Here is a 26,994-nt window from a genome sequence, read left to right on the forward strand (position 1 = left end):
AATTGATGAAAATACACGTATACTGCAAATTTGGAAAACATTATGCTTAAGAATAAAAATGTTTTGGGACTTCCCTGGCGGCGCAGTGGTTAAGAATCTGCCTGCCAATGCAGAAGACACGGGTTCAAGCCCTGGTCTGGGAAGATCCCACATGCCACAGAGCAACTAAGCCCGTGCGCCACAACTACTGAGCCTGAGCTCTAGAGCCCGCACGCCACAACTACTGAAGCCCGCGTGCCTAGAACCCGTGCTCCACAACAAGAGAAGCCACCGTAATGCACACCGCAACGAACAGTAGCCAGAAATAAATAAATAAATAAAAAGAATAATTTTTTTTTTTTTTTTGTGGTACGCAGACCTCTCACTGTTGTGGCCTCTCCCGTTGCAGAGCACAGGCTCCGGATGCGCAGGCTCAGCGGCTATGGCTCACGGGCCCAGCCGCTCCACGGCATGTGGGATCTTCCCGGACCGGGGCACGAACCCGTGTCCCCTGCATCGGCAGGCGGACTCTCAACCACTGCGCCACCAGGGAAGCCCAAAAAGAATAAAAATGTTTTGACAATGCATTTATTCATGAGATGGCTGGGAGCATTATAGTACCTCAGTTATAGGAGATTTTCTTGAATATTTTTAGTTGTTCCTTTGGTATTTTTTCACACTGCGGCAATATACAATATTAGTGCAATTGGAGCAAGATGCAATATGCAGAATGGATAAGAGATATGTCTTTCTTTTGTACGGTGGGAACAGGGTAACTGTGAAAGAGGAGTAGGAAGTAGAACTGGCTTGACTGTCCTGAAAGCACATTCCAGGTAGGTCAGTTTAAAGAGCTGAAAATGAATTCTGTTAGTGCTATTCATGCCTGTGTACTCCTGGGAAAGTCTTCGCGTATCCCCATGGGCACAAATGCCTGGTTTGAAGCTGCTGCCATACGTGATTGCCATTGAGAACAAGGAGCATATCTTATTCATCTTTGTGCACCAGTATGTGGCACAGTGCCATTTAAATAACTAAATATTTGTTGAATGGATACTAAGTCATTAACCTCCAAAACCCCAAAGTGCCGTAACTGCAAAAGTTTAAGTAACTGTATAAGTCACAGAGTCCTGTTAATTTTTTGGTCAATAGCTGATAAAAGCCAGACTTGGAATCTTCTGCTGTGAAATCCTTAGACTCAGGTAAAAGTCAAAGAGATTTTAAAATTCTTACAGCAATGGGCTCTCTCACTATTCGCTCACAGATGACCAGGATTAGGTAAACGACTCCAGAAATAACATATATCAGATAGCATTTGTCAATTGCAAGATAAACAAATCAGAAGACTATTATAAAGAATTTTCCGTGATGCTTCTCAGTCTTCATGGTGTACTCTTGATGCAGGGAAGTAACAATGCAGTGATCAGCACAGGTACCTACTAAGTGGACAGGACGGGGATATGCTTTCTTGTTTGTGTGCTGCTATCTCTCAGATTTCCCCTCTGGGTCCCTGTGTGTGCTCACTGTGGCCAATATTTCTCATTTTTCAGTGTTACTCAGGTTCTGTCTTTCTTGCTGCATGGGTCCAACCTGTGCATCCATCCGTCTCTCCATCCATCTATCCATCCACTTACTCATCCAGCAAACGTCCCACCACCCAATGAATATTCACTAAACGTGAGGACTGTGCCAGATGCTGAGGATACAGCAGCGGACGAGGTAGGTGCCTAGAAGCTTGCAGGCTATGGGGGATATGGACGTCTAATCATGAAATGGCAGTTTAGAGAGATAAACACCGTGATAGGGGAAGTAAGAGAAGGCTGTGAAATCATACAGCAGGGGCATGGAAGATGGATTTTTTTTTTTTTTTTTTTTGCAGTATGCAGGCCTCTCACTGTTGTGGCCTCTCGTGTTGCGGAGCACAGGCTCCAGACGCCCAGGCTCAGCGGCCATGGCTCACGGGCCCAGCCGCTCCGCGGCATGTGGGATCTTCCCGGACCGGGGCACGAACCCGTGTCCCCTGCATCGGCAGGTGGACTCTCAACCACTGCGCCACCAGGGAAGCCCTGGAAGATAGATTTTTAAAGAAAAAGAAGGCTTTCAGGAGGAAGATCTGTCCAAGTTGGGATCAAAAGGATGAGTAAGTTAGAGAGGAGTCTGAGAATGCAGGCAATACAGAAACTATAGCACTGCCATGTTTACATTTCATTAAAACAGGCAGAAGGAAGCAGAGCATGTGTGTGAAGACCTGGAGCAAGAGGGACACTTTATATCTTCCCTCCCTGTTTTATTTATTTTTTAATCATTAGAAATGATCACTTCCAAACATACTATGTATTTTACTTATTTTCTGATTCCCCTAGTAGAAAGCAGGGATTTCTATTTGTTTTGTTTATCTTGTGTACTGCCAGCACTTGGCACATATGTCGGCTCTGGGATTCTGAAAGTGGTTCAGACTGGATGATGCATAGAGCCTGGGAGAGTAATGGTGGGAAGTGGAACTGGAAAGTGTAGTGAGGGTCAGATCATAATGAGGCTTGTAAACTGGGTTAAGACATTTGGACTTAACCCTGAGGGCAATGGGATTTTAAGCAGGCATCTAAGTGTCACAGTTGAGCTTCAGGAAACTCATTCTGGCTGCACAGTGGCGGAGGGGTTGGAGACAGGCAAGGCTGAGTGTAGATGACAGGATGAAAGACGTTGGTGCCCTGCTCTAGGGGAGGATCTGGCACGAGCAGGCTGGGAGGTACTGGTATTTCATAGGCAATGGCCAAATTATCTTTGTCTTTCTGAAGAGGGAGGTGGTTCTGCTCCTACAGACTCACTGGCTTTCACAGCAGCTCAAAGACCAATATCAGCAAAAGGCAGATTGAAAAAAAGAAGATGCTCATCAGAAATGCTCATGGAGGTCTGAACATAGGATGAGATGATATTGCTTTAATATCCATTTAAACCCCAGCACTGTTTTGTAATCCCACAGTAGGTACAACATCCCTCTACTTTCAGAAGCAGCAGCTCAGCAATCTCACATCATTCCAATGAGAATGTGTTCTAGTGTCACAAACTCTTCATACCTGTAGTTTTATTAATAAGAATAATCTTCACTGTAAAGTTGAGAGAGTAAGCATCCACCTTTGTGGCAACAAAACCTACCAGAATTTATTTTGAACAAAATAAAACTCTTCAAACCGCTACTGCAAAACCGTTATTTCCCCTTTTATCTGAATAATCAAGTATTATCCACCCTAAGAACAAAACAATCTATTTGTTCTAGAATAACAACACATCTGGCATTTAATAAACCACCAACACAGGTTTTCAAATTAAACCGAGAGTCTCTTTGTCAAAGAGAATCTGGCAGAGCAGATTTACTATCACACAAAGCAGCTTTAAACTGTTGTTTTTTTCTCCTATTTATTGGACACTTTCTTTGATTAAAATACTTAGAATGATGTTGATAAACTGAGTCTGGTGTACAACAAGACTCAGAGTTAATTATACCTTTTAAACCAGCGGAGGCAGGAAGAAAAACAACAACAGGAACATAGTCTGTGTTTTCATTTTTAATTACTCACGAAACCGGGAAGCAAGACTCCAGAAGATAATGAAGTCACTGAGTTCTTCCCTAACAAGCCCAGTGGTCTCCTTGGTAACGCTGCAAGGGCCCCAGCCCAGGAGGTCTCAGAGGAACAGAAGCTCCCTGAGTCCTAAACAAGACCTTGGCCCTTGAAGAAACTATACCACTGCCACGTTTACTGCCTGTTGGAAGATGTCTTTCTCTTGTTTGATCTGCATCTGCCGAAGACACTGCTCTCACAAGGAGCCCGAACATTGATTGCCGTCCACGGGGCAGGCCTGTGTTCAGATCAGGGCCATGGATGTGCCACATGCCAGCTACCTCACTATGAACAGTGGAAACTTTATGAAACAGAAAATCAAATTTGAACCTCCTTTTTACAATTTTCACTCCACTTGCCAAAAACACCTTTCATGAGGCAGAAATCATGAGGTTACATATAATCTGTGCAACTGCTTGTTTGAGTAGAGGTCATAGGACCATATGGAAGGAACATGTCTCCTGGCTCTAACTTCATATTTATGGTGCAGAGTCATTAAGAATAAAAAGTGGGGGCTTCCCTGGTGGCGCAGTGGTTGAGAGTCCGCCTGCCGATGCAGAGGACATGGGTTCGTGCCCCGGTCCGGGAGGATCCCACATGCTGTGGAGCGGCTGGGCCCGTGAGCCATGGCCGCTGAGCCTGCGCGTCCGGAGCCTGTGCTCCACAACGGGAGAGGCCACAACAGTGAGAGGCCCATGTACCGCAAAAAAAAAAAAAAAAAAAAAAGAATAAAAAGTGGTTAAAAATGCTGGCCTCTTCTAAGTGCTTGTGATAAGTGACCAAGAAAAATGATTATAAACTTCTGCAAGACAAATAGAGAATGTAATAAATACAATGTTTCATGGAACAACTAATTATTAATTATTTTATTCATTAGGTTGTTCTGTCACTAGTTAATATGTAGTTGGACTCTATCAAAAGGAGTTAACTTTTTTATATGGTTTATTACAAGATATTGAATATAGTTCCCTGTGCTATACAGTAGGTCCTTGTTGTTTATCTGTTTTATACATAATAGTTTGTATCTGCTAATCCCAAACTCCTAATTTATCCGTTTCTCCCGGTTCCTCTTTGGTAACCATAAGTTTGTTTTCTATGTCTGTGAGTCTGTTTCTGTTTTGTAAATAAGTTCATTTGTATCATATTCTAGATTTTAAATTGAACTGAAAGCAATTCCTCTTGCAATTGTAATAAGCAATATCATGTCTGATTTAACAGTTACTTTGCAAAACTGCTGAACCCACATGTTGGAGGATTGGAGGGTGGAGGGACAGAAAATAAATTCTCAGCTGTATCTCTCACATCCTGTTAGGTACACTCTTAGTCCACCACGGACACCTGGACTGCTTCCAGTCTGATGAGACTGGTGCCAGGTGGAAATGCCTTTATGGTCTTCATGTTGAACTTGGGTTGGCAGTTCAGCTAGCAAGTCTGGCCCAGACAGAGGACAATGGGAGAGAGCCCTTTAACTTGGCCTTCACTCCAGCTGCCCTGGCTCTCGCTTTATCTCAGGGCAGAAGCACAGGCTGGGTCTTATGCAATGATCTTCTTATTTATTAGAACTAAAAGAGCACAGCCAACAAAAGGAGGGAGAGGAAACCCTCTTCCATTTTATCTCATTTCTAGTAAGTCTGGATTGTACAAAGTCACGCACAGGGTGTTCTCAAAGCCCCATAATTCCTGGCACATCTTCTTGGCTATTCTCGTTGACCAAATGTGTGTGCATGTGCATGTACAGTTTGTGTGTGTGTGTGTGTGTATATATATATATATATATATGTATATATATATATGTATATATATATACACACATATATTACACAGCATACGTATTGTGTAATATATATGTATATATATGATGTGTATATATATTTTTTCACTCATTATCACAGTTCTTAATATTTTCTGGATATATAACTCATTTTAAAATATAAGTCATGGATCCTCTCCCTAGAAAAATGTGTGTAGGTACGTCGTCTGAAAATCTGCATATAGTTTCCTGAAAGCTTATTTATGTCTCAACCAACAGGCCCTTGGTAGGCTAAAAGGCTGTATTTCCAAAGATTTTAAGGTATCATGTGTTGTTAATGATCTTGCTGAGTTGATATTTTATGTAACACGATTTTTTTTTCTCGAAATTGAAAACCTAAAGAGTTATGCCAGTTCTTCACTGACAATGCGAAATGAAGATTTTCTGACCCAGATCACATTCTGTACAGCTAATCTACAGTGTCTACAAAAGGGAGAATATACACTTCATCATAACACGCCCAAGTCATTGAACAGAGAGCAGGGGCCATTCATGACAGGACTATACTCAGCTCAAGGCCACAGAAACAGTCCATTTGCAGTTACTCTGGAGTTGTGGGTTTTCATCCCCGAAGTACACCAGTTTATGCTGCCTTTGGTGTCACACTCTCTGCCCTGCTACTCAAAATGTTACTCACGGGATCTTCCTGGACCGGGGCACGAACCTGTGTCCCCTGCATTGGCAGGCAGACTCCCAACCACTGCGCCACCAGGGAAGCCCTCCCCTGGTCAAATTTTTAATGTTTTCCCCAAGCAATAAATATAGCTTCTGAGACTGTTTAGAAAGTTTAGTTTTAGTTTTCATTTTCTTTGTTTAGTTTTCAGCTCATCACCTAAAGTTTTTCTAAATTATGTCACCCTGTCCCCTCTTTACGGTCATTTCTATCCCAGCTCCAGGTGCTGGCTGACAGACCAAGAGAGCCGAGTGCTGAATTATGTACCAGGGGATCCATAAACCTTGGAATGCCAATTCCTACCGGGACCCAAAGCTAATCAACTAGATGGAAAAAAGCTCTGTTTCATGTTTCAGTTGTACTTTATCCTCAAGCTGCACTGTTTTGTATAACGCAATTTTTTTATGGGAATCCTTTAGACATTATTCCCGTACTGAATTTTTTCAAAAGATCTACTAAAATTGAGATCAATGACTCCCTTGAATGCAATGATTTTGTTAATGACAACCAAAGGTCTCCCCCAAACCATGTTGAAAACTCTGGGAATAATTCATTTATGATATAGGGTTATAATATCTGAAGTAATATCATAGATAAGAGTTCTTTGGGCCAATCTACTTGTGCTGTTGAACAATTTTATAACAACAAAGCACGCCTATTGTCTTCGATAACATACCTGTGACTCAGAAGCCAAAAAAGTTCAGAAATGGCCCTGGAGAATATAGCCAATATTTTATAATAACTATAAATGAAGTATAATCTGTAAAATCTTTGAATCACTATATTGTATACCTGAAACTAGTGTAATATTATAAGTCAACTATACTTCAATAAAAGAATAAAAACATGATTAAAAAAAGAAATGGCCCTAGAGACGTAAATCTGAATTAGGATTGCACCTAGGAGTATCATTTATAGAAGTTCTACAAGGACTGGCTTCAACTGGCCATTATATATTAGATGGTTCCTATGGAGACAGATAGTCTCAGACCATGAGACGGTAGACTCAGGAATCCTGTTTGACTTTGGACAATTTCAAACCTGCTTCAGAGCAAATTGAATTCCTTGGATATCCTTGTAAACCAATTTAATCTTCCCTGGGGGACACTCTGAACCTATTTCAAACCCATGCTCTTTGGCTGTGGTCATCATTGAGGCTGACCCTGAATGAAGGCTATCTCCAAGGGTGAGATTCAGGCTACAGCACTGGGCCTAAAGCAGTTAAACATATTGTATAATGTTGGCTCCCTTACCTGATATAGGTTGGCAAGGTGGTGGTTTGTTTTGATCAAAAATGGCTGGTTTACCCCTGGATGGTCAACATCGTGGGCTGCGGCAGCCAGCAGTCCAAGCATGATGTCCAGAGGTGTGAGGGAGCTGGCGAGCTGTTAAAGGATTGAATGGGGAGATTGACTGGTGTGTTTCCAAAAATAGGTTAGCATTTGTTTTGGCTAAATCACGCTGAATGAATCATCATAGTATCGTTCAGGCCTTTCATCCAGACCGTAACCTTCTGAAGCTGTCAATAAGGTAACAGAACCATGGAAATCGCAGGAATAAAGAAAGGGCTGTGAGGAAAGTAATTAAGCAACTCAAATTGTGTAGCTCATCCAGGTGGCCTCCTCTTCCTGCTGCTCCTGTCTTGTTTTGTTGTTGTAGTAGTATTACCTGTTGGCAACACTGCTCTATAGTGGGCGGGGAGAAGAAGGCAGAGTCTAAAATCAGCCTTGCTCCTAGGAAAGCTGTAAGTGAAGGAAAAAGCTGAAGCCAAAGCGATGGAAAAAATCACTTGTGTATTTCAACCATCCAATATATCACTGCCACTTCTTCGAATATGCAATCCACAGTGGGCTGAATTGCAAAATTTGCATATTTCTTCAATGTGTAATAAATAAAGTGGGGGAATGTGTGAGAATCTGTCATTTTTTTTTGGTTAGCTAGGAAAACAAGCAGGAAAATGGGAATCTAGTGTTAGCTTTAAATACTCAACTGTGCAATCTATACAATTTTCAAATTACTTAGGGATTAAATAACAAAACCTTTAATGTCTTTGGGATATTTTATAAGGATGAGGCATACCCAGTTTTGTCTTGGGAATGCCTATCTGGCATCTGTATATTTAGTGGTTGATGTTAAAACTGATTGAACTAAACAGTCTTGGACTGAGATATCATTTTCCAAAAACCCTAAAAAAACTCATCCTGTATGTTTTAACAGCTAGGTTTTATATGGCTAAGAAATGCCTAGGTTTTGAGTAACAAGCATTATTATCATGTTTTAAATTTTGGATTAATATATTGCATCTGGGCATATTTTTAAAGAGGTTTTTGATGTTCACAATTTCTCTTGGGCCTGAATCAGGATGCCTAGTTGCCTCAGTAGGAAATGCAGCTGAGTCTTGAGGAGTTTTAATTTTATTTGTTGATCAAAAACCATGAGGTGGGAGACTTCCTAGAAAAGTTCAGTTCTGGTACTGTTTGTGGCAAAGGTTCAAGGCAAAAGCAGCTAACTTCTGTGACGGTTGAAGATATCTAGGATGCAGATTGTCATAGAGAGGGTTGTTTTCGTCCTAATGCAGCCTTGAAAATATATAAATTATGAAACAGAGCCTCTGAAAATTTACATCCTCTTTCATGACTATTATACAGTTTTCAGAGCTGATACTGAAACCTTAATATAAGCAGTTTGTATTCATGCTATAAATTGGCCCATAACCCAGTTGCTCTGATATGTCAGGTGATTTGGGACCCGGCAGGTAGTTTACATGGCATTTCCAGATGGCCGAGGAGGCAGCGGGTCTTGCCTTACCTTTGGCTCCTTTAGGTAGCAGTGCATGGCCTGGGTGACATCGGCCGCATGAACAGCATTGTGATATGGGTTTTGGCTGTGGTAATCTTCTTGAACCATGACTAGGAGGTAAGCAGATAACTCAATCAGCTAAAAACAAAACACAAAGGACATACTAGCTCAGACTTATTGAGGGTCCTTTTTGCTTAAAAATAACAGTGTCTCCAAAATGTGCAGCCTGGGAATGCTTTAGAAATGAACACGATTTGCCAGCTTGGCAGTTCTACTGGGTTGATTTCAGTGGAGAGGAGGGGGAGGGAAGAGGGAAGAAAGGCTAAAAGGATTTGTGAGGCCCTTGGGATTCCTCACCACCTTCATAAATCACCCCTTTCTGGCATTCATGAAGGCTCTCATTCATTGGAAAAATAAATATGTAGGAAAAGGGCAACTTTATTTCACACTATAGTTTAAGTATTTAAGTTTGCTGCCATTTAAGAATAATGTGCCATAAAAGAGGCTTCCTTTTAAAGAGACCTACTCTCATCCAAAGATTGCTTTATCACTTAAATAACAAATACTGACCAAAGCAAATCTGGGGATTCTTCAGGCAGAAATTCATAGATCCAACTGAGGAATCCTTGGATTTATTTCTATCTTATTCAGATTAAATGATCATCTTTCTTGCCCTTCCAATCTAGGGACCGGAGTGATCTTGGAACCAAATAGAGACACAAGGAAGGCAATTTGAGTTTGCTATTTACAGAAGCTACTTGCCTGCTTCAGCTAATAACTAAGGCAATGTCTAGGATGCAATATATTCAGTGTGTATAGAATGTCCTGGCTTTCAATTTTCCTGGCCATGTTCTCTCAGCCCAGCTATGACTTTGGCTCTGGATTCCAGTGTTATTTCTTTCATTGAATCTTTGCCTTTTTCACATGTACTCTGGGTGCATACACATGTCCAAAGTATCTGTGCTCTCCCTCTTTAGACAAATCAAAATTATTTGGCTCTATTCATGGCCATTACTTTGCTCAATCAATCTGAACACAATTAGCTTGAGGTTATTTGTGTTTCTGGAATGCGCCATGCTCTGGCTTGTTTCCAGTATTTCTGTTGTGCCACATGTACCTTTTAATCAGCAGGTTTATTTGACTATTATATGAACCCTGGCTCTATTACTTATCTGTATTGGGCAAGTTACTTAACCGAAAGTTTCCTCCATTTCTTTCTCTATAAAATAGGGATAACAGCAGCTCTGATCTCAAAGAGGTGCCGTGAGGATTAAATGTGGTAATGTGTGCAAGTCCTTAGAAGACTTCCCAGCATATGTAAACACCATATAAGCCTGGTGGTTGCTGCTACTGTTATCACCATCACCATTATTTCACCCTTGATGCATCAAGTCAGCTTCCAAATTCAAAGCACTGCCATGTGCCATGTCAAAGAAGCCAGGAACACATTAAGAGGCAGAGGAAAGTCATTTGGTGACTAAAAATGTGCCCTGGGGCTTCCCTGGTGGCGCAGTGGTTGAGAGTCCGCCTGCCAATGCAGGGGACACGGGTTCATGCCCCGGTCCGGGAAGATCCCACATGCCGCGGAGCGGCTGGGCCCGTGAGCCATGGCCGCTGAGCCTGCGCGTCCGGAGCCTGTGCTCCGCAACGGGAGAGGCCACAACAGTGAGAGGCCCGCATACCGCAAAGGAAAAAAAAAACGTGCCCTGGATAATTCACTGGAAGATAAATAAGAATATGCATGAAGTCAAATGAGATCTGGGGCTGCTTTTTGATGAGGAGAGATGGTGGAGTTGAGTGGAAAGATGGTAGGCTTTCAAATCAGACAGACCTGGGCTTGGACTGCAGCTCTGCCAATTATATGTTGTTGACCTTGAGCAAGTTACAAAACCTTTTTGTACTTCTCCTTACTTATGGGCCAAATGGTGATAATGGCCAACTTGCAGGGTTGCTGAAGCTGTTAGAAATAACGTACCAAAAGCCCCTTGCCTACAGTGGGTGCTACATACATGGTAGTTCTTATCATTAAAAAAAAGCCTGTTGAATATTTCAACAACTCATATCCAGAGTGGCATTATTTGAGGAATATTTTCTGGGATTTTGTTAATATGTGAGCAGATCAGTAACTTCTGGACAGTTATTTGCTCTTAATGGTTGTCTTTACATAGCCTTTATCTCTTAAACATAACTAATCAGGTAAGCATTTTTTCCAGTGATTTAAATAAGTAAACTTATTTTAAAATTAAGATGAGATAATTTAAGACTAATATGAGGTCTTCATCTACCAGGCTATGGCTCTTGCCACTTTATGTTAAAGAATATTGTAGATTGCCATTTTTCAGGGGCAAGGGGGTAGAAATAAGGAAAAAAGGACTTACCTAAAAACCTGTGTAAGGTCACCATATCTAACTTGAAGTGGTGAATGAGCCCATGGGCGTTGAAGAGGTGGCACAGCAGTGTTACCAGGCTGTTTCCTATAGGGGAACAGCCACCTGTTTTAATCCATTTTCATCACCATTAAAATATCAAGACTAGCAATAGCATCCAAAGTTTCTGTAATGAAAGTTCTCTGATAGGATCATTTCTTTTCCCCTTTAGATTTAAAATTATTCAAGTATAAAGATATTATTACTATGATCTGGTCCCATATTTTCTCTTATTGTACAAGTAAAATTAACTCAGACCTTCTCCCTATACCAAAGGCAATGAAAACATTAAGAGTTAAAAGGAGTCTGCCTACTGCAGTATCAGGGACACATACACGTGTACGTGTGTGTGTGTGTGTGTGTGTGTGTGTGTGTGTGTTTGTATGGTTATTTTTTTTAAAGACATAGTTTAATGGTCACTTGAAATGTGTCTTAAGTTGCTTCCAATTGACTTTTACCTTTACAGGGGTATCTAAGCCACCACAGTGCCTATTCTTCTTTTGGAAAATCACCCAAGATGAAATTTGACTGTGAGATATTTTATAACTCAAGCCAGCAGAGGTGCAAAATTGAAGCTACAATAACTTGTAAGCATTCAAGAAATACTGTTCATTAGAGAATAAGGATTTTAAATATTAAAAGCATTATAAAGTTTATGAAAGACTTTGAAATGTACCAAGAAGATGACTGGCTGCCTTAATTGGAAAACTAGGTGTTGCCCAAGCACACACTTCCAGGGTACCTGATTCTATGTGTTTCTGTAGCTTTCATCATCTTCGAGCTGTTTCACAACAATCAAAGTTGTAGATAACTGATATTATTGCAGATGATTCTTGGCTGTATACATGCAAATGAAATTAGTGAGGTGGAAATACAATTGATTTCCCCCTCCCAGTTTCTCACCTATTTACAAATTCATTTTGGCATTTCTTACTGCTTTTATATGTATGGCTCTTTGAATATTCCTTTGAACTAGCTGTAACATCTTACTGGATCTCTAATTAATTGAGTTTAATAAAATCATTGATGTGATCACTTCATATCTTTATGAGAGTCGTGATTATACTCTCTTTTTAACAAATACTTTTGTTCATGGTTAATTTCATATACTGGTCCCCATCTCTCAATTCATTTGAGCAAAGTGAAATGCAAGATTATGAGATACAGCCCTATATGGTCTAGTTAGCTTTCCACAGTGTAAAGCTCAGTTTCATGGTCTTAGGCCGTATCTCTCTCCACTGTGTGTTGTTTGTCAAGAAACAGAATGGTGAGAAAACCATCTGTAATGACTTAAAACACAAACCTGTATATGGTAGGACATGTGACGGTCAGCATTAAATGTGACGTCTTTCATTGGCTCCCTGTTATCAGCATTCGTTTAATGGGCAGATGAAAATATTATAGGATTTTGTTGTTTTCTTAAGGGAAGACTCTATAGGCACAAAAATTTTTAAAGTGGAAACAACAAGAATGTCTACTTTTCCCTTCAGCTGCAGCCTAAGTGTTTACACTCTATGCTCAGGAGTTGTTTTCTCCTCATGATGCCAAACATCTGAACAATACCTGCAATGGGGCAGACTCGCTCACTTAATAAAAGTGTAAAACCATTGGCCCAGTAAGAGTCAGGACTGATCAGATATGTTTTTATGTTTCTAGTTTTCATTGACTAACAACAAACTCCTTCCTTTCGCATGTGGCCAAAGTATTCTGCAAGGAAGGAATCTAATCTGTGGTTTCTAAATTGCTTTGGGAACAGCAAGACCAGAAGGAAGCTGTCTTAAGATCTGAAGTCCAGATTCAACCCTTCTTCTTCGTTTGAACTAATTTTCCCTTGCCTCGGTCCTTCTTGAGTGGCTGTAGATTTATGAATGTGGGAAAAGAGAGAAAAAAGAATAACAGTGTTTAAAAATGTATTTTGTTTTTCACGAAATTAATCCCACTTTAATGGTGTGTATTTTAGTGAGAATTCTTTTGGGTGACTTACCATTTGTCAAGCGATCAAACAAGAAAATGTCAAAATCCCACATTCCCACTTTGGAGAGCATATGCTGAAAAGACAAACAAAAGCCAGCACTCACATGAATCATATCGGAGACTCAAATATTTACTTTGAGACATCGTGAATTAAACAATTAAACAGTTGAAAATAGCATACGACTATCTATGTACAACTGGTTTGTAGTAAAACAAATCTTACTCTGCAGCCTAATAACAACAGTGTTAAAGGGACAGGCTCCGGAATCAGACTGCCACATCCTATGTTGGCTGCATCGCTTACTGGCTGTGATACCTTGGGCAAGTTCCTTAACTCTCTGTACCTCAGTTTCCTAATTTGAAAAATGTAGCTGATAATACTATTGCTTCAGAGGGTTGTTGTGAAGACTAAATAAGGTAACAGGCTTCCCTGGTGGTGCAGTGGTTGAGAGTCCGCCTGCCGATGCAGGGGACACGGGTTCGTGCCCCGGTCCGGGAAGACCCCACATGCCGCAGAGCGGCTGGGCCTGTGAGCCATGGCCGCTGAGCCTGCGTGTCTGGAGCCTGTCTTCCGCAACGGGAGAGGCCACAACAGTGAGAGGCCCGTGTACCGCAAAAAAACCCCAAAAAACAAACAAACAATAAATAAGGTAAAACATGTAGAAGTGCTTAGAGCGGTGCGAATACATAGTAAGCACACGATAGATACCTTTTAAAATTGTAGTTCTGTTAAGTCTCTACATCACAAACTACTATGCACTTAGGGGAGGAGGTTTACAGTAAACTTTTAAAAAAAGAAACCTAGATGACTGATGAGCACACCACTCTGCTCAATGTGGATGAAATGTGAACCCCTGTAACAGACAGGAAACTAAAGCATGGGCAATTGAAAATACTGGGTACTTTAAACACCTACTGTCCAATGCAGACTTACTGTACTATCTTTCTTTTTAATAATATCGCCTGCTTGGAATTAGATGGTGTTAACTCTCAGACACAAAGTTGCAGTTGCTGATTCTATCCTCACTGTAGCTCCTGTGACTGCCTTCCTCTCCTCTCACAGGCCCTGCTAACGGTAAGGACCAGCTCACTCTCCTCTACCGGCCCCTGAATGGCCTCCCTGTGTCTTTTGATAAAATCCAACAGCGTCATCATGGCACGCAAAGGCCTTCACAACAGCATCAGAAAAATGAAGGGATAGTAGGTTTTTGGTGAAGTCTAGTTTGAGTGAGTTTTTATCCAAAAGTCACACAATTCTAAAGGCGGAGCCAAAACTTGATCTCTGACATCCTGACCTCTGGTCTGTTGTTCTTTCTACATCTCACTGTTGTCTTTCTTGAGAGGTCCCCACAGAGAGTGCTGTCATGGATGCTCCAGCACTGGGAGCTCAGCCTTGCTCTCTCTCCTCCTCTCACCAAATGAAACAACCAACCAGCCATTCACTCAATCTCAGACCTTGGGCTGTTAGGATTGATATTTGCTTTCTTTTTGTAGACCTAATGTGGGGAATTAGTTCTTCTAACATTACTTGCTGCTTATTTCTTAATAGTATATACCATTAGAATATATTTCTTAATTGCATATAGACAGCATAATATTCCTTATCATAGGAACTATAAGATATTACCTTTGACTTCTGTTTAAACTGAGGTGGTTTATTCCCGAAATTTAAATTCCTTTGGGAGTTTGGGCTAGAGATAACCTTTGAACTTTTTTTAGATTGTCACACATTAGATTTCTACCCTCTGTTGGATCAATGCATTGCAAAAGTAGTTGTCAAATTAGTAAAATTTTTTTGAATAAATTAAAAATTATAAAAAAGACAGTGCACTGTATTTTTTTTTTTTTTTTTTGCGGTACGCGGGCCTCTCACTGTTGTGGCCTCTCCCGTTGTGGAGCACAGGCTCCAGACGCATAGGCCCAGTGGCCATGGCCCAAGGGCCCAGCCGCTCCGCGGCATGTGGGATCCTCCCAGACCGGGGCACGAACCCGTGTCCCCTGCATCGGCAGGCGGACTCTCAACCACTGCGCCACCAGGGAAGCCCCAGTGCACTGTATTGATAGCCTAAAGTGGAATTAAGAGTTGGTAATTACTGGGTTAATTTCAGGGTAGCTATTATGGTGAGATAATTCAACGGGTCAAAAAATTTATTCCTTCACTGGTAATCGGCCAGTCCAAAACTTCATTTTATTTCGTGTTGTGCAAATGTGTTTTGCACATTTATAAAAATGAAAATAGCTAGCATGTGCTAGTCATGAGTATATTAAGCATGCAAACATGCTTTACCTTGTTTAATCCTTGTACCACCCCTATGAGGTGAGCGTTTCTATTACTTCACTTCATATTTAAGGAAAAAGTCCAGATGTGCTGAATAACTGTTCAGAGGCACGGAGCTCTTCAGTGACAGAAGTAAAGACTCAAACCCAGGTGCTATTGGGGGGTGGGGGTGGGAGGGATGGGGAGTAGGGGGGAGCACATGCTCTCAGCCACTGGCCTGGTGTGAGGCGACAGAGAGGTAACTAGCTCACCCTTGCTTGTCCAAGGTAGTCTTCATCCAGCAGGTGGAGCGGGGCTTGCGGTATAATTCCACGAAGCAGCCTTGATGCATGGAAGTATCTTTGAAAGCTTAACAGTCTTTTCACCTTTTTCTTGGTGCCAATTTCCCCTGAGTGTGTTGTATCTGTGGAAAGTAATCAAATTCAGAAGCTATATATTTAAAAAGCCCCATTTTTCTCCACTATGTAAGAATACGATGTACTATATAAAGGAGAGAAGTCTAAGAGATGCTCTCACAGTGCTTTCTTAATACAGACCATTTAACTCTGCATTTGAAATTTTTCTAGAAAAAATGATATTTCTTATATGTTACATTCATTAAAATGAGATATTTCTGACTAATTTTGGAAGACATGAAATAAAAACTTCATTTTCTTATTAATGATGCTGGTAAACTTAGTGAGTGAATTCACATACTTCTGCATGCATTTAAGGAACAGTTATGCTTTTTTTTCTGCTATACTGGAGCTGAGGTTCCAAAATTTAGAGCAGGTTCTGATCCTCTCCTCTCTCTAGTCTGATGAAATCCTTCGCCTGAATTAGAAGAGTTGAGAATACACTAGCTTAGACATGAGGAGATGTTTCCTAATGTCCCAGGAACATCAGTGGTAAAGGAATTATAAATCTCAGCACGAGTGACCTAGATTGCCATGACATGAAGCAGAGTGGGTGTTTATTTCCTAATGGAGTATATTCTCTTTTACTGGTGGCCATAAAAATCTGATCCTGTCAGTACAGATATTTTAATACTCCTGTCACATGTGCCTTTTAAAACTTGACTGTTGATTGTCCAGAAATACCCCAAGCACATTATTTGAGTGTCTGTCAAGGTATGTCTTATCTCAGCTGAAATTCTATGAATCACTCAGCCACATAAGTGACGTCTGCTGCCAATTTGAGATCTGGAGTCAACTGAACAGTCCTAGTAGGGAAACGTACAGTTCATATACAGAGAAATTTTGGTTTCTCTCATGCCTCTTCCCATGTCCCCTTTTCCTTTATAGAACTCAAAATCACAGTGGATATTAGAAACCCAGGAATCAATGGGCAAGGGTCTCCTTAGCAATGTGGCACTCCCCAAGGGCAGGGAATGACCAAACTCAGTTTGTTACTTGGATTAATTATGCATGCAAGGACTTAATTCAGGGCAGACAACACCTACTACTTTCTGAAAATGCCACCTGATTAAAATTCTTTTTATTTTAAAATGGTTCTAGATTTCATGTGTGGGGAGATGTAAACAAAAACATAAGGAGATAAGAGGTGTAAACTGAAGTTGGGTGCTTAGGCTCACATCAATATTAAAAATGGCATATATAGACTCAATTCTACTGATGGATTCTCACTCATTTCTATTTGTTTATCAAGTTAAAGTACAGTATAAAGTGGTTCATTCATTAAAAAAATGTTTTGAGGGGGGACTTCCCTGGTGGTGCAGTGGTTAAGAATCTGCCTGCCAATGCAGGGCACACGGGTTTGATCTCTGGTCCAGGAAGATCCCACAGGCCACAGAGCAACTAAGCCCGTGTGCCACAACTACTGAGCCTGTGTTTTAGAGCCCCTGAGCCACAACTACTGAAGCCTGTGTGCCTAGAGCCTGTGCTCCGCAACAAGAGAAGCCACCACAATGAGAAGCCTGTGCACGACAACGAAGAGTAGCCCCCGCTTGCTGCAACTAGAGAAAGCCCGTGCACAGCAAGGAAGACCCAACACAGCCCCCCCCCCAAAAAAATTGTTTTGAGGGAATTCCCTGGTGGTCCAGTGGTTAGGACTCAGCACTTTCACTGCTGGGGCCCAGGTTCAAACCCTGCTTGGGGAACTAAGATCCTGCAAGCCGCTTGGCATGGCAAAAAAAAAAAAAAAAAAAAAAGTTTTGAGTGCTACTAAGGAACAGGCACTCTTCTAGATGCTTGGTGAGATCCCTCAGTTCTAGATCCTCCAGTGAGCAAAACAAAGATCCCTGTCCTCAAGAAGCTTGCATTCTAACATAGAAAGATAGACAATAAACAATAAACAAAAAAAGAAGTAATGTATAAAAATGTATTAGAAGCTGGTATGTGCAAAGGGTGAAGGAAAAAACGCAGGGAATGAGGGATCCAGGGTTCTGTGTTAGGGTTGTCAGGGTTGGCCTCATTAGAGGCTATGATTTGATCAAAATTGAAGGAGATGAAGGAGCTGGCCAAGCAGATATCTGGGGAAATGCCTTCCTTACAGAGGGACCAGCTCGAATAACCCTAGAGTGGGAACGTGCTTGGTTTGCTGGCATGTGGGGTGAGCAGCAGTTCAGTGTGGATGGGGAGGAGACAAAAAGGAAGGAGTAAGAGATGTGTTCATAGAGCAAAGCGGGTGTGTGTGTGAGAATTATGCCCTGAAAGCTATTGTGATGGCTTGGGCTCTACTGTCAGTGAAATGTGAAACCACCACAAAGTTTTGAGAGGAAGAGTAATATGGAAACACTTAACATTTAAAAAGGGTCACTGTGGTTTCTGTGTTGAGAAGAGATTGTAGCAGCAAGCTTTGATGCAGTGAGATCTGTTATGAAGCTATTGGAATAATCCAGGCGAGAAATGACAGCTGGTTAGATCATGGGCGGAACAGTGGAGAGTAGGAGTGGAGGAATTCTGAATATACTTTGAGTGCCTTCAAGTTTTTGGCCTAAATAACTGGGGGAATGGAGCTGCCATCACCTGATATAGGGAAGGCTACGGGTGGAGCAGGTGTGGGGTGGATTTCAGTTTTGTACATGTTGCATTTGGATGTCAATTGGAGATTCAGGTGAAGATGTCAAGTAGAAATAAGTGGATATAAAAATCCAGGGCTTGGGGGAGAAGACTGGGTTTGAGATACAAATTTGGGAGTTGTCAGATGAGATTAACTTAGTGAGTGAGTGTAACTACAGATGAGAAAAGCATCAGAATCTGAGCTCTGGAGTACTTCAGTGTAAAAGGGTGTGGAGAAGAGTAGAGAGAACCAAAGGAGATTGAGAAGAAGTTATCCTGCGGGGACGGACGAAAACCAAGAGTATCATTTCCTGGAGGCCTAGTGAAGACAATATTGCAAGGAGGCAATATTTGATCCTCAGTTTCAAATGCTGCTAATAGATCAAGTATAATGAAGACTGAGAATTGACCATGGGTGTATACATCTGTCAAAATTCATTGAACTATGCCCTTAAAAGAGCACATTTTATTGTATGTTTAGAAGCAACAACACCCAGTAGCTACAGGCACATCTAGCACTCAAATTTTGTTACTTAAATACAAGTTATCACTAAAATGAACCGGATAACCTTGGTGAAATGGCCAAGTCTAGGACTGGGGCAGGCAGAATCAAGATGAACTGTAACTTCTTGTAATGCCAGAAAATAAGGGAGAGCTCAAAAAGTGATGGGCTCATAGAAAAATGACAGAGGAGACAATGTGAAGGGGGTGCCTCTGAACAAATATGGGAAAATCTGAAACTCAACATGGATAATAGAAGAGTGGATTATAAACCATTGACTGAAAGAAGACTCCAGCAGTCCATACTGTTTGTTAGTGAGTAAGCAAGCGAGTAAATAAATAAGGAGAAGGGAAAGCTCTTCCCTGCAGCGAGTGCTGACCAATAAGGTAGAAGAAATAATAACAGTTAGTTACCATTTTGCAACCTTTATAGTAATAACTGATTCAGGCCAAGATCATTAATGGACAATAAAATTGTTAAGTGAAAGCTTAAAAAGCAACAGGATAATTACATAGCATCAAAGTATCTCTTCACAGATAACTTATTAATCGGAAAAGAAAAAATGGATAGCTTTTTAGTGGACAAATGTAGAGGGGGCACCATCTTCACTAACTATTCAAAGTTAACATCACTGGTCATAGGAAAAGCCGACATCTTACTCTTCCGGATGTAATTCACTGAGGACACAACATCACCTATTCAGTGTTCCTGCCCCAAATGCATATCCCATCCCCCCAAAGAGAAAACATTAGAAAAACCCAAGCTGAAGCGTACTCTATAAGTAAACAATCGGCCTGTACCCTTAAAAAAAGTCAATGTCATAAAAGACAAAGAGAACCTCAGGTATTGTTTCATAATAATGGATACCAGATATAGTGCGCTAAATGCAATGCACAGCTCCAAACTGGATCCTGGATCAGAAAAAAATGTCTATAAATGACATTATTAGGACAATTTGTAAAATTTGGATATGGACTTGTGTGTGAGATAATAATATCCTATCTATAAATGTCTTGAATTTGATAGCTGAACTGTGGTTACACGAAAGAATCCCTTGTTCTTAGAAAATACATGCTGAAATATTTAGGGATAAAGGGGCATGATGTGTACAACAAACTCTCAAGTGGTTACGAAGAAAGTAGCAGCAAGGCAAATTGGGCAAAATACAATAATTGGTGTATCTGGGTAAAGGGTATATGAATGTTCTTTGCTCCGTTCTTGCAAATTTTCTATAAATCTGAAGTTATTTTGTAATAAAGAGTCTAAGAAGAGAGGGAATGGGAAGGGAGAAATCTGAGGCAATGACATGGAGTATATTCAGCTCTCAAGGAGTTTTGCTACATAAGGGAGCAAAGAAACTTGGTGATATTTCTATATAGAACTATATAGAATGAAATCAAGTGTGTCAGTAAATAAATGAAATTAATTATTCCTGTGTTATGTAAACCTAAAAGGAAATATCCATACAATGATCTATTCCTTTTTCTTTATAGTCTATGAAAATCGCCCAATTTTAAAATACTAAAAGAGAATCTCCTATGTGGCTGAGAGCATGCTGTGTTTACATAATAGAATGAAAAGCAAGCAACTTAAGACTGGATTATGGAAATATGCCACGAACATAGCAAATTGAAATTATGGATTATTTCTTTGTCAACTTCCATTCAGCTTTGCAGGTGGTATAATATTTTAAGCAGAGTCATAGTTAAGATAATGACACTTGTCATATACAGTAAGTACAGGTGATAGGAAATAATGGTTTCTAGCCACTAAAATTATCATTTTGACTAAAATATTGCTAATCTAATGATGCTGTGAGCTGGAGATACCAAGTTGAGAGCCATTTTTTTTCCTTAATCAAAGAGGAAAACAGCAAGATTCTCTCCTTCCCTACTTATTATTTTCACCTTGTCAAAGAGATGATAGTCTACCAACATGATAATGTAGATCTCTTTCAATCTTTATTTCAATTTTTGATATTTTTTGTCCTAATTTTTATTTTAAAAATATTGTTAAAAATGAAATATTTTAATTACTGAATTATTATACTTCTAAAATTTTGAGCCTGAGATAAGTGCCTCACTTGTCCCAACCTAGTTTTGGCCCTGTCTTGCATCTTTGCAGCAGAAGCTCAGATAATGTAAAATATATTTAATATTGAAATAAATCTATGTATAGATAGATTTAGTTATAAAAACTTCTCATACTTAATTTTTTATGGTAGTATGTAGGTTAAAAAAACGTAGCATATAGGGGCTTCCCTGGTGGTGCAGTGGTTGAGAGTCCGCCTGCCGATGCAGGGGACACGGGTTCGTGCCCCGGTCTGGGAGGATCCCACATTGCCGCGGAGTGGCTGGGCCCGTGAGCCATGGCCGCTGAGCCTGAGCGTCTGGAGCCTGTGCTCTGCAACGGGAGAGGCCACAACAGTGAGAGGCCCGTGTACCGCAAAAAAAAAATTTAAAAAAAAAATGTAGCATATAATGTCATTCATCGTGAGAGTTTCAATGTTTTGGAACCAATTAGCTGTAATGATGTGTATTGTTATTTGTGCAATTTCAAACTTATTGTCTGAGATGAGCAGGTAGATATCTGCCAAGTTACAGTATTCACTGGTGGCCAATATTTTCTAAAATACCAAGGCAAGTCATGACTATGCCATTTAGTACTGCTATCTGGGCTATTCTTTAATACACAAGAAAATAATTCAGAAGTGATGCTGGGTGACCATTTATAAAAACAATAGGGCTTAATTTTCTTATGTGAGGACGTTCATAAAGCTAAGTGAAAAAAAAAATCCTCAAGGTAGCTCTCTAAAGAAGAAGAGCATCCCATAATGAAAGAAAAATAAATTTATTTTAAAACAATACTAATAACTTATTCATCAACTGTCATTTAGGGAGCACTTTGTGCTGTGAGATAACGGAAAAGTAGGATATAAACTGAAGGTATAGTTGGGAGAAAAAATCCATATAAAGAACAAACTGAATAAATCACCATGCTGTATAATAATCCTAGGTATTACTTTTTGAAGTGCCGAAATGTGTTATACAATTATTGAATAAGACCTGACACATCTGTTTCCAAAAGGAGTTTCAGTGAATAACTAGCATATTTTTGCTTTTATTATTAGGAGAAAGTGATAGGCATTTCTGGACAGAAATTTAAATGATTAGCTAAGCTAAATTTTGCAGATAGATCAGTTAAAATCAGCTTGCAAAAATTTAAAGAATCTTAACAATGTGCGTAATAATAAAATACTGGGTTTATTCAATACTTTTATATAATTAAAAAATTATTATTTAAAGGCATTCACAGCTATCTTAATGGTGTTTTTTGTTTGGATTTTGTTGTTTTTTTTGTTTTTTTTTTTTGTTTTTTTTTTTTTTTTGCTGTACGCGGGCCTCTCACTGTTGTGGCCTCTCCCGTTGCGGAGCACAGGCTCCGGACGCACAGGCTCAGCGGCCATGGCTCACGGGCCCAGCCGCTCCGCGGCATATGGGATCCTCCCAGACCGGGGCACGAACCCGTATCCCCTGCATCGGCAGGCGGACTCTCAACCACTGCGCCACCAGGGAGGCCCTGGATTTTGTTGTTTTATAGGCTATGGGTCTCCAAAGTCTCATTTGGAACAGTTATAAAATGGTGCTCCAGAATGTTTCATTGCCTAATCTACGTGCACATTGACCCTGATTGTGAAATTCATTTTCTGTTTACTTGTTCTTTTACAAATTTCACAAACTGTGCATATTAACACATTTCTGCACTATTTAGAAACTAATTTTAGGGTTATGAAGTTTATATTGGCACTGCTGATATGGTAAGTTTTAAATTTCACAAGTTGGGGTCGGCTTAAATGCAAAAAAATGTTAATAAAAATTATTTTCATTTTGAGTATCTTCTCTATGGCATATTCTCTTAAGGGGGGGCTGATAAATTTTGGTACTCAGAGAAATCTTAAACCTAGAATAAGTATCTGGGATAAAAAAAGCTATAAGCACACTTATATGATGAGGCTGTTTCTGTCGACCATATACATAGTTCTCCAGCAATGTCTATATCTACTGTTCCCAGAATTTGAATAGTTAGTAATTGGTGCAGAAGTAGCTCAGGTGATAGTGAGAACAAAAAACGCTTTTAGGTTTAAATGAGCAGAATTTGCTTCAAGCAAACATGGAGACCCAACTCCACAAACCTAATATCAATACTTTCAGAGCATTAATTCTACTGAATACTTAAAATAATGTTATTAATAAATGCCCTAATCTGATAATTATTGTACTAATAATACTTATATATTGTGTAAGTATTATATAATTACATATAATTATTATACCATAATAATTATAATGAAATTCCTTGCTGGGTTAGTGGCTATTCATATGCTTTCCATATTCTTATAGGATTTTAAATATGTCTTATACTATAGAGATATTGGTATAAATAACTTATTACTCCTCTAGGTCAGAAACCATCTTATCAAACCTTGTAACCCTTTGTATCGAGTGCATAATCTTGCTCATAATGGAAGCTCCATACAAAATTTGTTGCTTTAATCTGAATCAGTTCTCTCAGTTTATAGAAACATCATTATTGAATGCCATTTTAAAATAATAAGCCAATTTGTAAAGTGTGATTCTAAAACTTACACTTGTACGTTAGCTTTTTTTTTTTTTGATAAATTTATTTATTTTTGGCTGCATTGGGTCTTCATTGCTGTGCACGGATTTTCTCTAGTTGCCGTGAGCGGGGCGGTGCACGGGCTTCTAATTGCGGTGGCTTCTCTTGTTGCAGAGCTTGGGCTCTGGGTGCGCGGGCTTCAGTAGTTGTGGCTTGTGGGCTCTAGAGCGCAGGCTCAATAGTTGTGGCGCACGGGTTTAGTTGCTCCGTGGCATGTGGGATCTTCCCTGACCAGGGCTCAAACCCGTGTCCCCTGAATTGGCAGGCAGATTCTCAACCACTGTGCCACCAGGGAAGTCCCTGTACCTTAGCTTTTGAAATCATTTTCTCAACCTCCCAAATGGAGTTCCAGGGACCAGGTCCTCCTGCTACTGCCATTTCCTGTGAGTGACCTCCACTATAACATTGTGCTCCGTGTGACTGCAAATTTACTCTTATTTACACATCTGATTTTCTTATTAGGCTGTAAGCTCTCAGAGGCCAGATTCCTGCTAGTTTTCTTTGAATTTCCACAATATACTGCAAGATATAGGTGTTAAATACATCATGATGGAATTAAATAACTTTCCTGTGTCTGTGCTCCAGTTTTAAGTTCAAGAATGATGAGTCTTGGAGAAATCAGGTTGAGATTCTAGTTTTAAATATGTAGTTTTAAAAAAAGATGAAAAAAGTTAGTTAGTGTGATTTTAGGGGCCCTGAAGCACAAATAGCAGATTTACAGTATAGCTCTTTCTCTTTTATTGCCAATTCTACTAGTTTAGGATTCAGGATTCCTGCAAAGTTGGAAGGTTAGTGGAGTTATCCAGGATGGCAATTTTCTTGAAAACATTCACGAGCGTTTTAAGATTGAAACAACCATATGCTAAGATGCAGTTTCCCTGTAGATATAATTTTTAAGTAGACTGCTTTAAAAAAATGAAAAAAAACCTAGTAAAGAGGTTATGTGTAGAAAACAATATCAGTGGATTTCAAAAATGTATAATGTGGGGCTTCCCTGGTGGTGCAGTGGTTGAGGTTCTGCCTGCCGATGCAGGGGACACGGGTTCGTGCCCCGGTCTGGGAGGATCCCACATGCCGTGGAGCAGCTGGGCCCGTGAGCCATGGCCGCTGAGCCTGCATGTCTGGAGCCTGTGCTCCGCAACGGGAGAGGCCACAACAGTGAGAGGCCCGCATACCGAAAAAAAAAAAAAATGTATAATGTGGACTTCTAGTTTTTTTGACGAGGTGCTGAATGAGACTAGTGCTCATTTCAACATGTATTAAAGACTTCAGTTTCATGTACTTCAGTCAAATCCCAGCTTTCACAGATTAGTATCTCTAGACATTAAAGTCTCCATTTCTTCCTAAAAGAACCAGATGCTTTAAAATGATATGATTTTGATGCATGATATATATAGAAAGCCCTAAAGACTCCATCAGAAAACTCTTAGAATAATTGAATTCAGTAAAGTTGCCAGATAAAAAATCAATACACGGAGATCTGTTGCCATTCTGTACGCTAATAACAAACTATGAGAATGAGAAATTAAGAAAACAATCCCATATACAGTTGCATTAAAAAGAATAAAATGCCGAGCAATAGATTTAACCAGGGAGGTGAAAAATCTGTATACTAAAAATTGTAAGACATTAATAAAAAAATTTGGAGACAAATAAATGGAAGGATATTCTGTGCTCATCAACTGGAAGAATTAATAGTGTTACAATTTACATACTACCTAAAACATCCTACAGATTCAATGCAATTCCTATCAAAATTCCAATGACATCCTTCACAGAAATAGAACAAACAATCTGAAAACCACAAAAGATCCTGGATAGCAAAAACAACCTTGAGAAAGAAGAACAAAGCTGGAGGCATCACAGTTGCTGATTTCAAACTATTTTACAAAGCTATAGTAATTACACAGTATGGTATTGGCATAAAAACAGACAAATAGATCAGTGGAACATAATAGAGAACCTAGTAATAAACCCTTAACATATATGGTCAATTAATTTATGACAAAGGAGCCAAAGTTATACATTGGGGAAAAGATTCTCTTCAATAAATGGTGTTGCCATTTGTGACAATATGGATGGACCTCGGGGGCGTTATGCTAAGTGGAACAAATCAGTCAGAGAAAGACAAAGCCATATAATCTCCCTTATATGTGGAATCCAAAAAAACATCAAGCTCATAAATATAAGGAACAGATTGGTGGTTGCCAGAGGTGGTGGGTGGGGGTGAGAGAAATGGGTGAAGGGGGTATTAAATGTTAAAAAGAAAAGAAAATACTATATCTATTCCGATCTTTCAAAAATCATCAGTGCTCATAAATGACCATATTTGTTTATTTTTCCTGTACATATTGCCTGCAGTCAGAAAATGGTACATAGAAACTAATAATGACCAAAGATATTATTTGTCCTGTAACATCAAGTGTGGAGACTGTTCTCACGTGGGTCAACATATATTTAAGACAAAGTCAGTACAAGTGACCTTTGAGATCCTGGAGTAATTGGATTGAGATAAAATGTAAATTAAATTCCTTCTGGGGAATTTAATCTGGGGCATTTTCTAAGGTCTTTAATAGAAAAGTAAGAAAATCAGTTGTGATATCAAAAAACAAAAATACACACAACGTAACATTAACAATAATAAACACACACACACACAAAAGGAAAGAAACAAAAGGAAAACAAACCCAAATCAAAAGAAAGCTCATCATTACCTTAAAATTTAACTTGAAGTTGGAAAATCAATTTGGGTTAAAAGGAGCTAAGTTATTTTAAGTTCTCTAAACTCAGGTCTTGAAAAGAGATGTACTAAAGCCGCATGTCATTAGCTCTTCTACGTATGACAGATACTCACGACTTCTTGATGGCTGTCACTAGAAGAAGAGCTTTGCATCAACACTGCCATGGAGTGGGAAGAGGTGGAGGAAGAGGAGTCTTCTTTAAGGCAAAAGGAGAATTGTTTCTCTAGCTCTACTTTTTAACATGTTTATTTATTTTATTTTATTTTTAAAAATTTTTATTGGGGTATAATTGGTTTACAATAGAGTGTTAGTTTCTGCTTTATAACAAAGTGAATCAGCTATACATATACATACATCCCCATGTTTTTATTTATTTATTTATTTTTAACATCTTTATTGGAGTATAATTGCTTTACAGTGGTGTGTTTCTGCTTTATAACAAAATGAATCCGTTATACATATACATATGTTCCCATATCTCTTCCCTCTTGCGTCTCCCTCCCTCCCACCCTCCCTATCTCA

At 39.8% G+C, this 26,994-nt stretch overlaps 2 protein-coding genes across 9 annotated transcripts in view; one reads left to right on the forward strand and one right to left on the reverse strand.

Moving 5' to 3' along the window:
• MTFR2 (mitochondrial fission regulator 2) overlaps window positions 1-26,994 on the forward strand; it is a 156,051-nt gene that overhangs the window by 88,746 nt on the left and 40,311 nt on the right. The window contains exons 8-9 of one of the 8 annotated variants that reach the window (XR_014295153.1): window positions 1,527-1,695; window positions 6,294-7,246. The exons of 1 other annotated variant lie outside the window; for it this stretch is intronic. Coding sequence is in view for 1 of the 7 variants with exons in the window: in XM_082634091.1 (XP_082490217.1) it covers window positions 5,746-6,162 (417 nt within the window). In the remaining 6 variants the exon portion in view is untranslated. Of the gene's footprint in view, window positions 1-1,526; window positions 1,696-5,745; window positions 7,247-26,994 lie in introns of those variants that run through there. 6 more of the 8 variants (XR_014295154.1, XR_014295155.1, XR_014295152.1 and 3 more) reach the window with 6 other exon arrangements.
• Window positions 1-26,994, reverse strand: part of PDE7B (phosphodiesterase 7B) — a gene marked incomplete at both ends in the record, with an annotated part of 216,074 nt that overhangs the window by 25,085 nt on the left and 163,995 nt on the right. Inside the window, 5 exons of the mRNA XM_082634096.1 lie at window positions 7,330-7,461; window positions 8,885-8,985; window positions 11,254-11,349; window positions 13,286-13,349; window positions 15,805-15,956. Of these exons, the coding sequence (XP_082490222.1) occupies window positions 7,330-7,461; window positions 8,885-8,985; window positions 11,254-11,349; window positions 13,286-13,349; window positions 15,805-15,956 (545 nt within the window). The remainder of the gene's footprint in view (window positions 1-7,329; window positions 7,462-8,884; window positions 8,986-11,253; window positions 11,350-13,285; window positions 13,350-15,804; window positions 15,957-26,994) is intronic.

Source organism: Mesoplodon mirus (assembly GCF_964341445.2).
Source record: "Mesoplodon mirus genome assembly, chromosome: 10".
NCBI lineage: Eukaryota > Metazoa > Chordata > Mammalia > Artiodactyla > Ziphiidae > Mesoplodon > Mesoplodon mirus.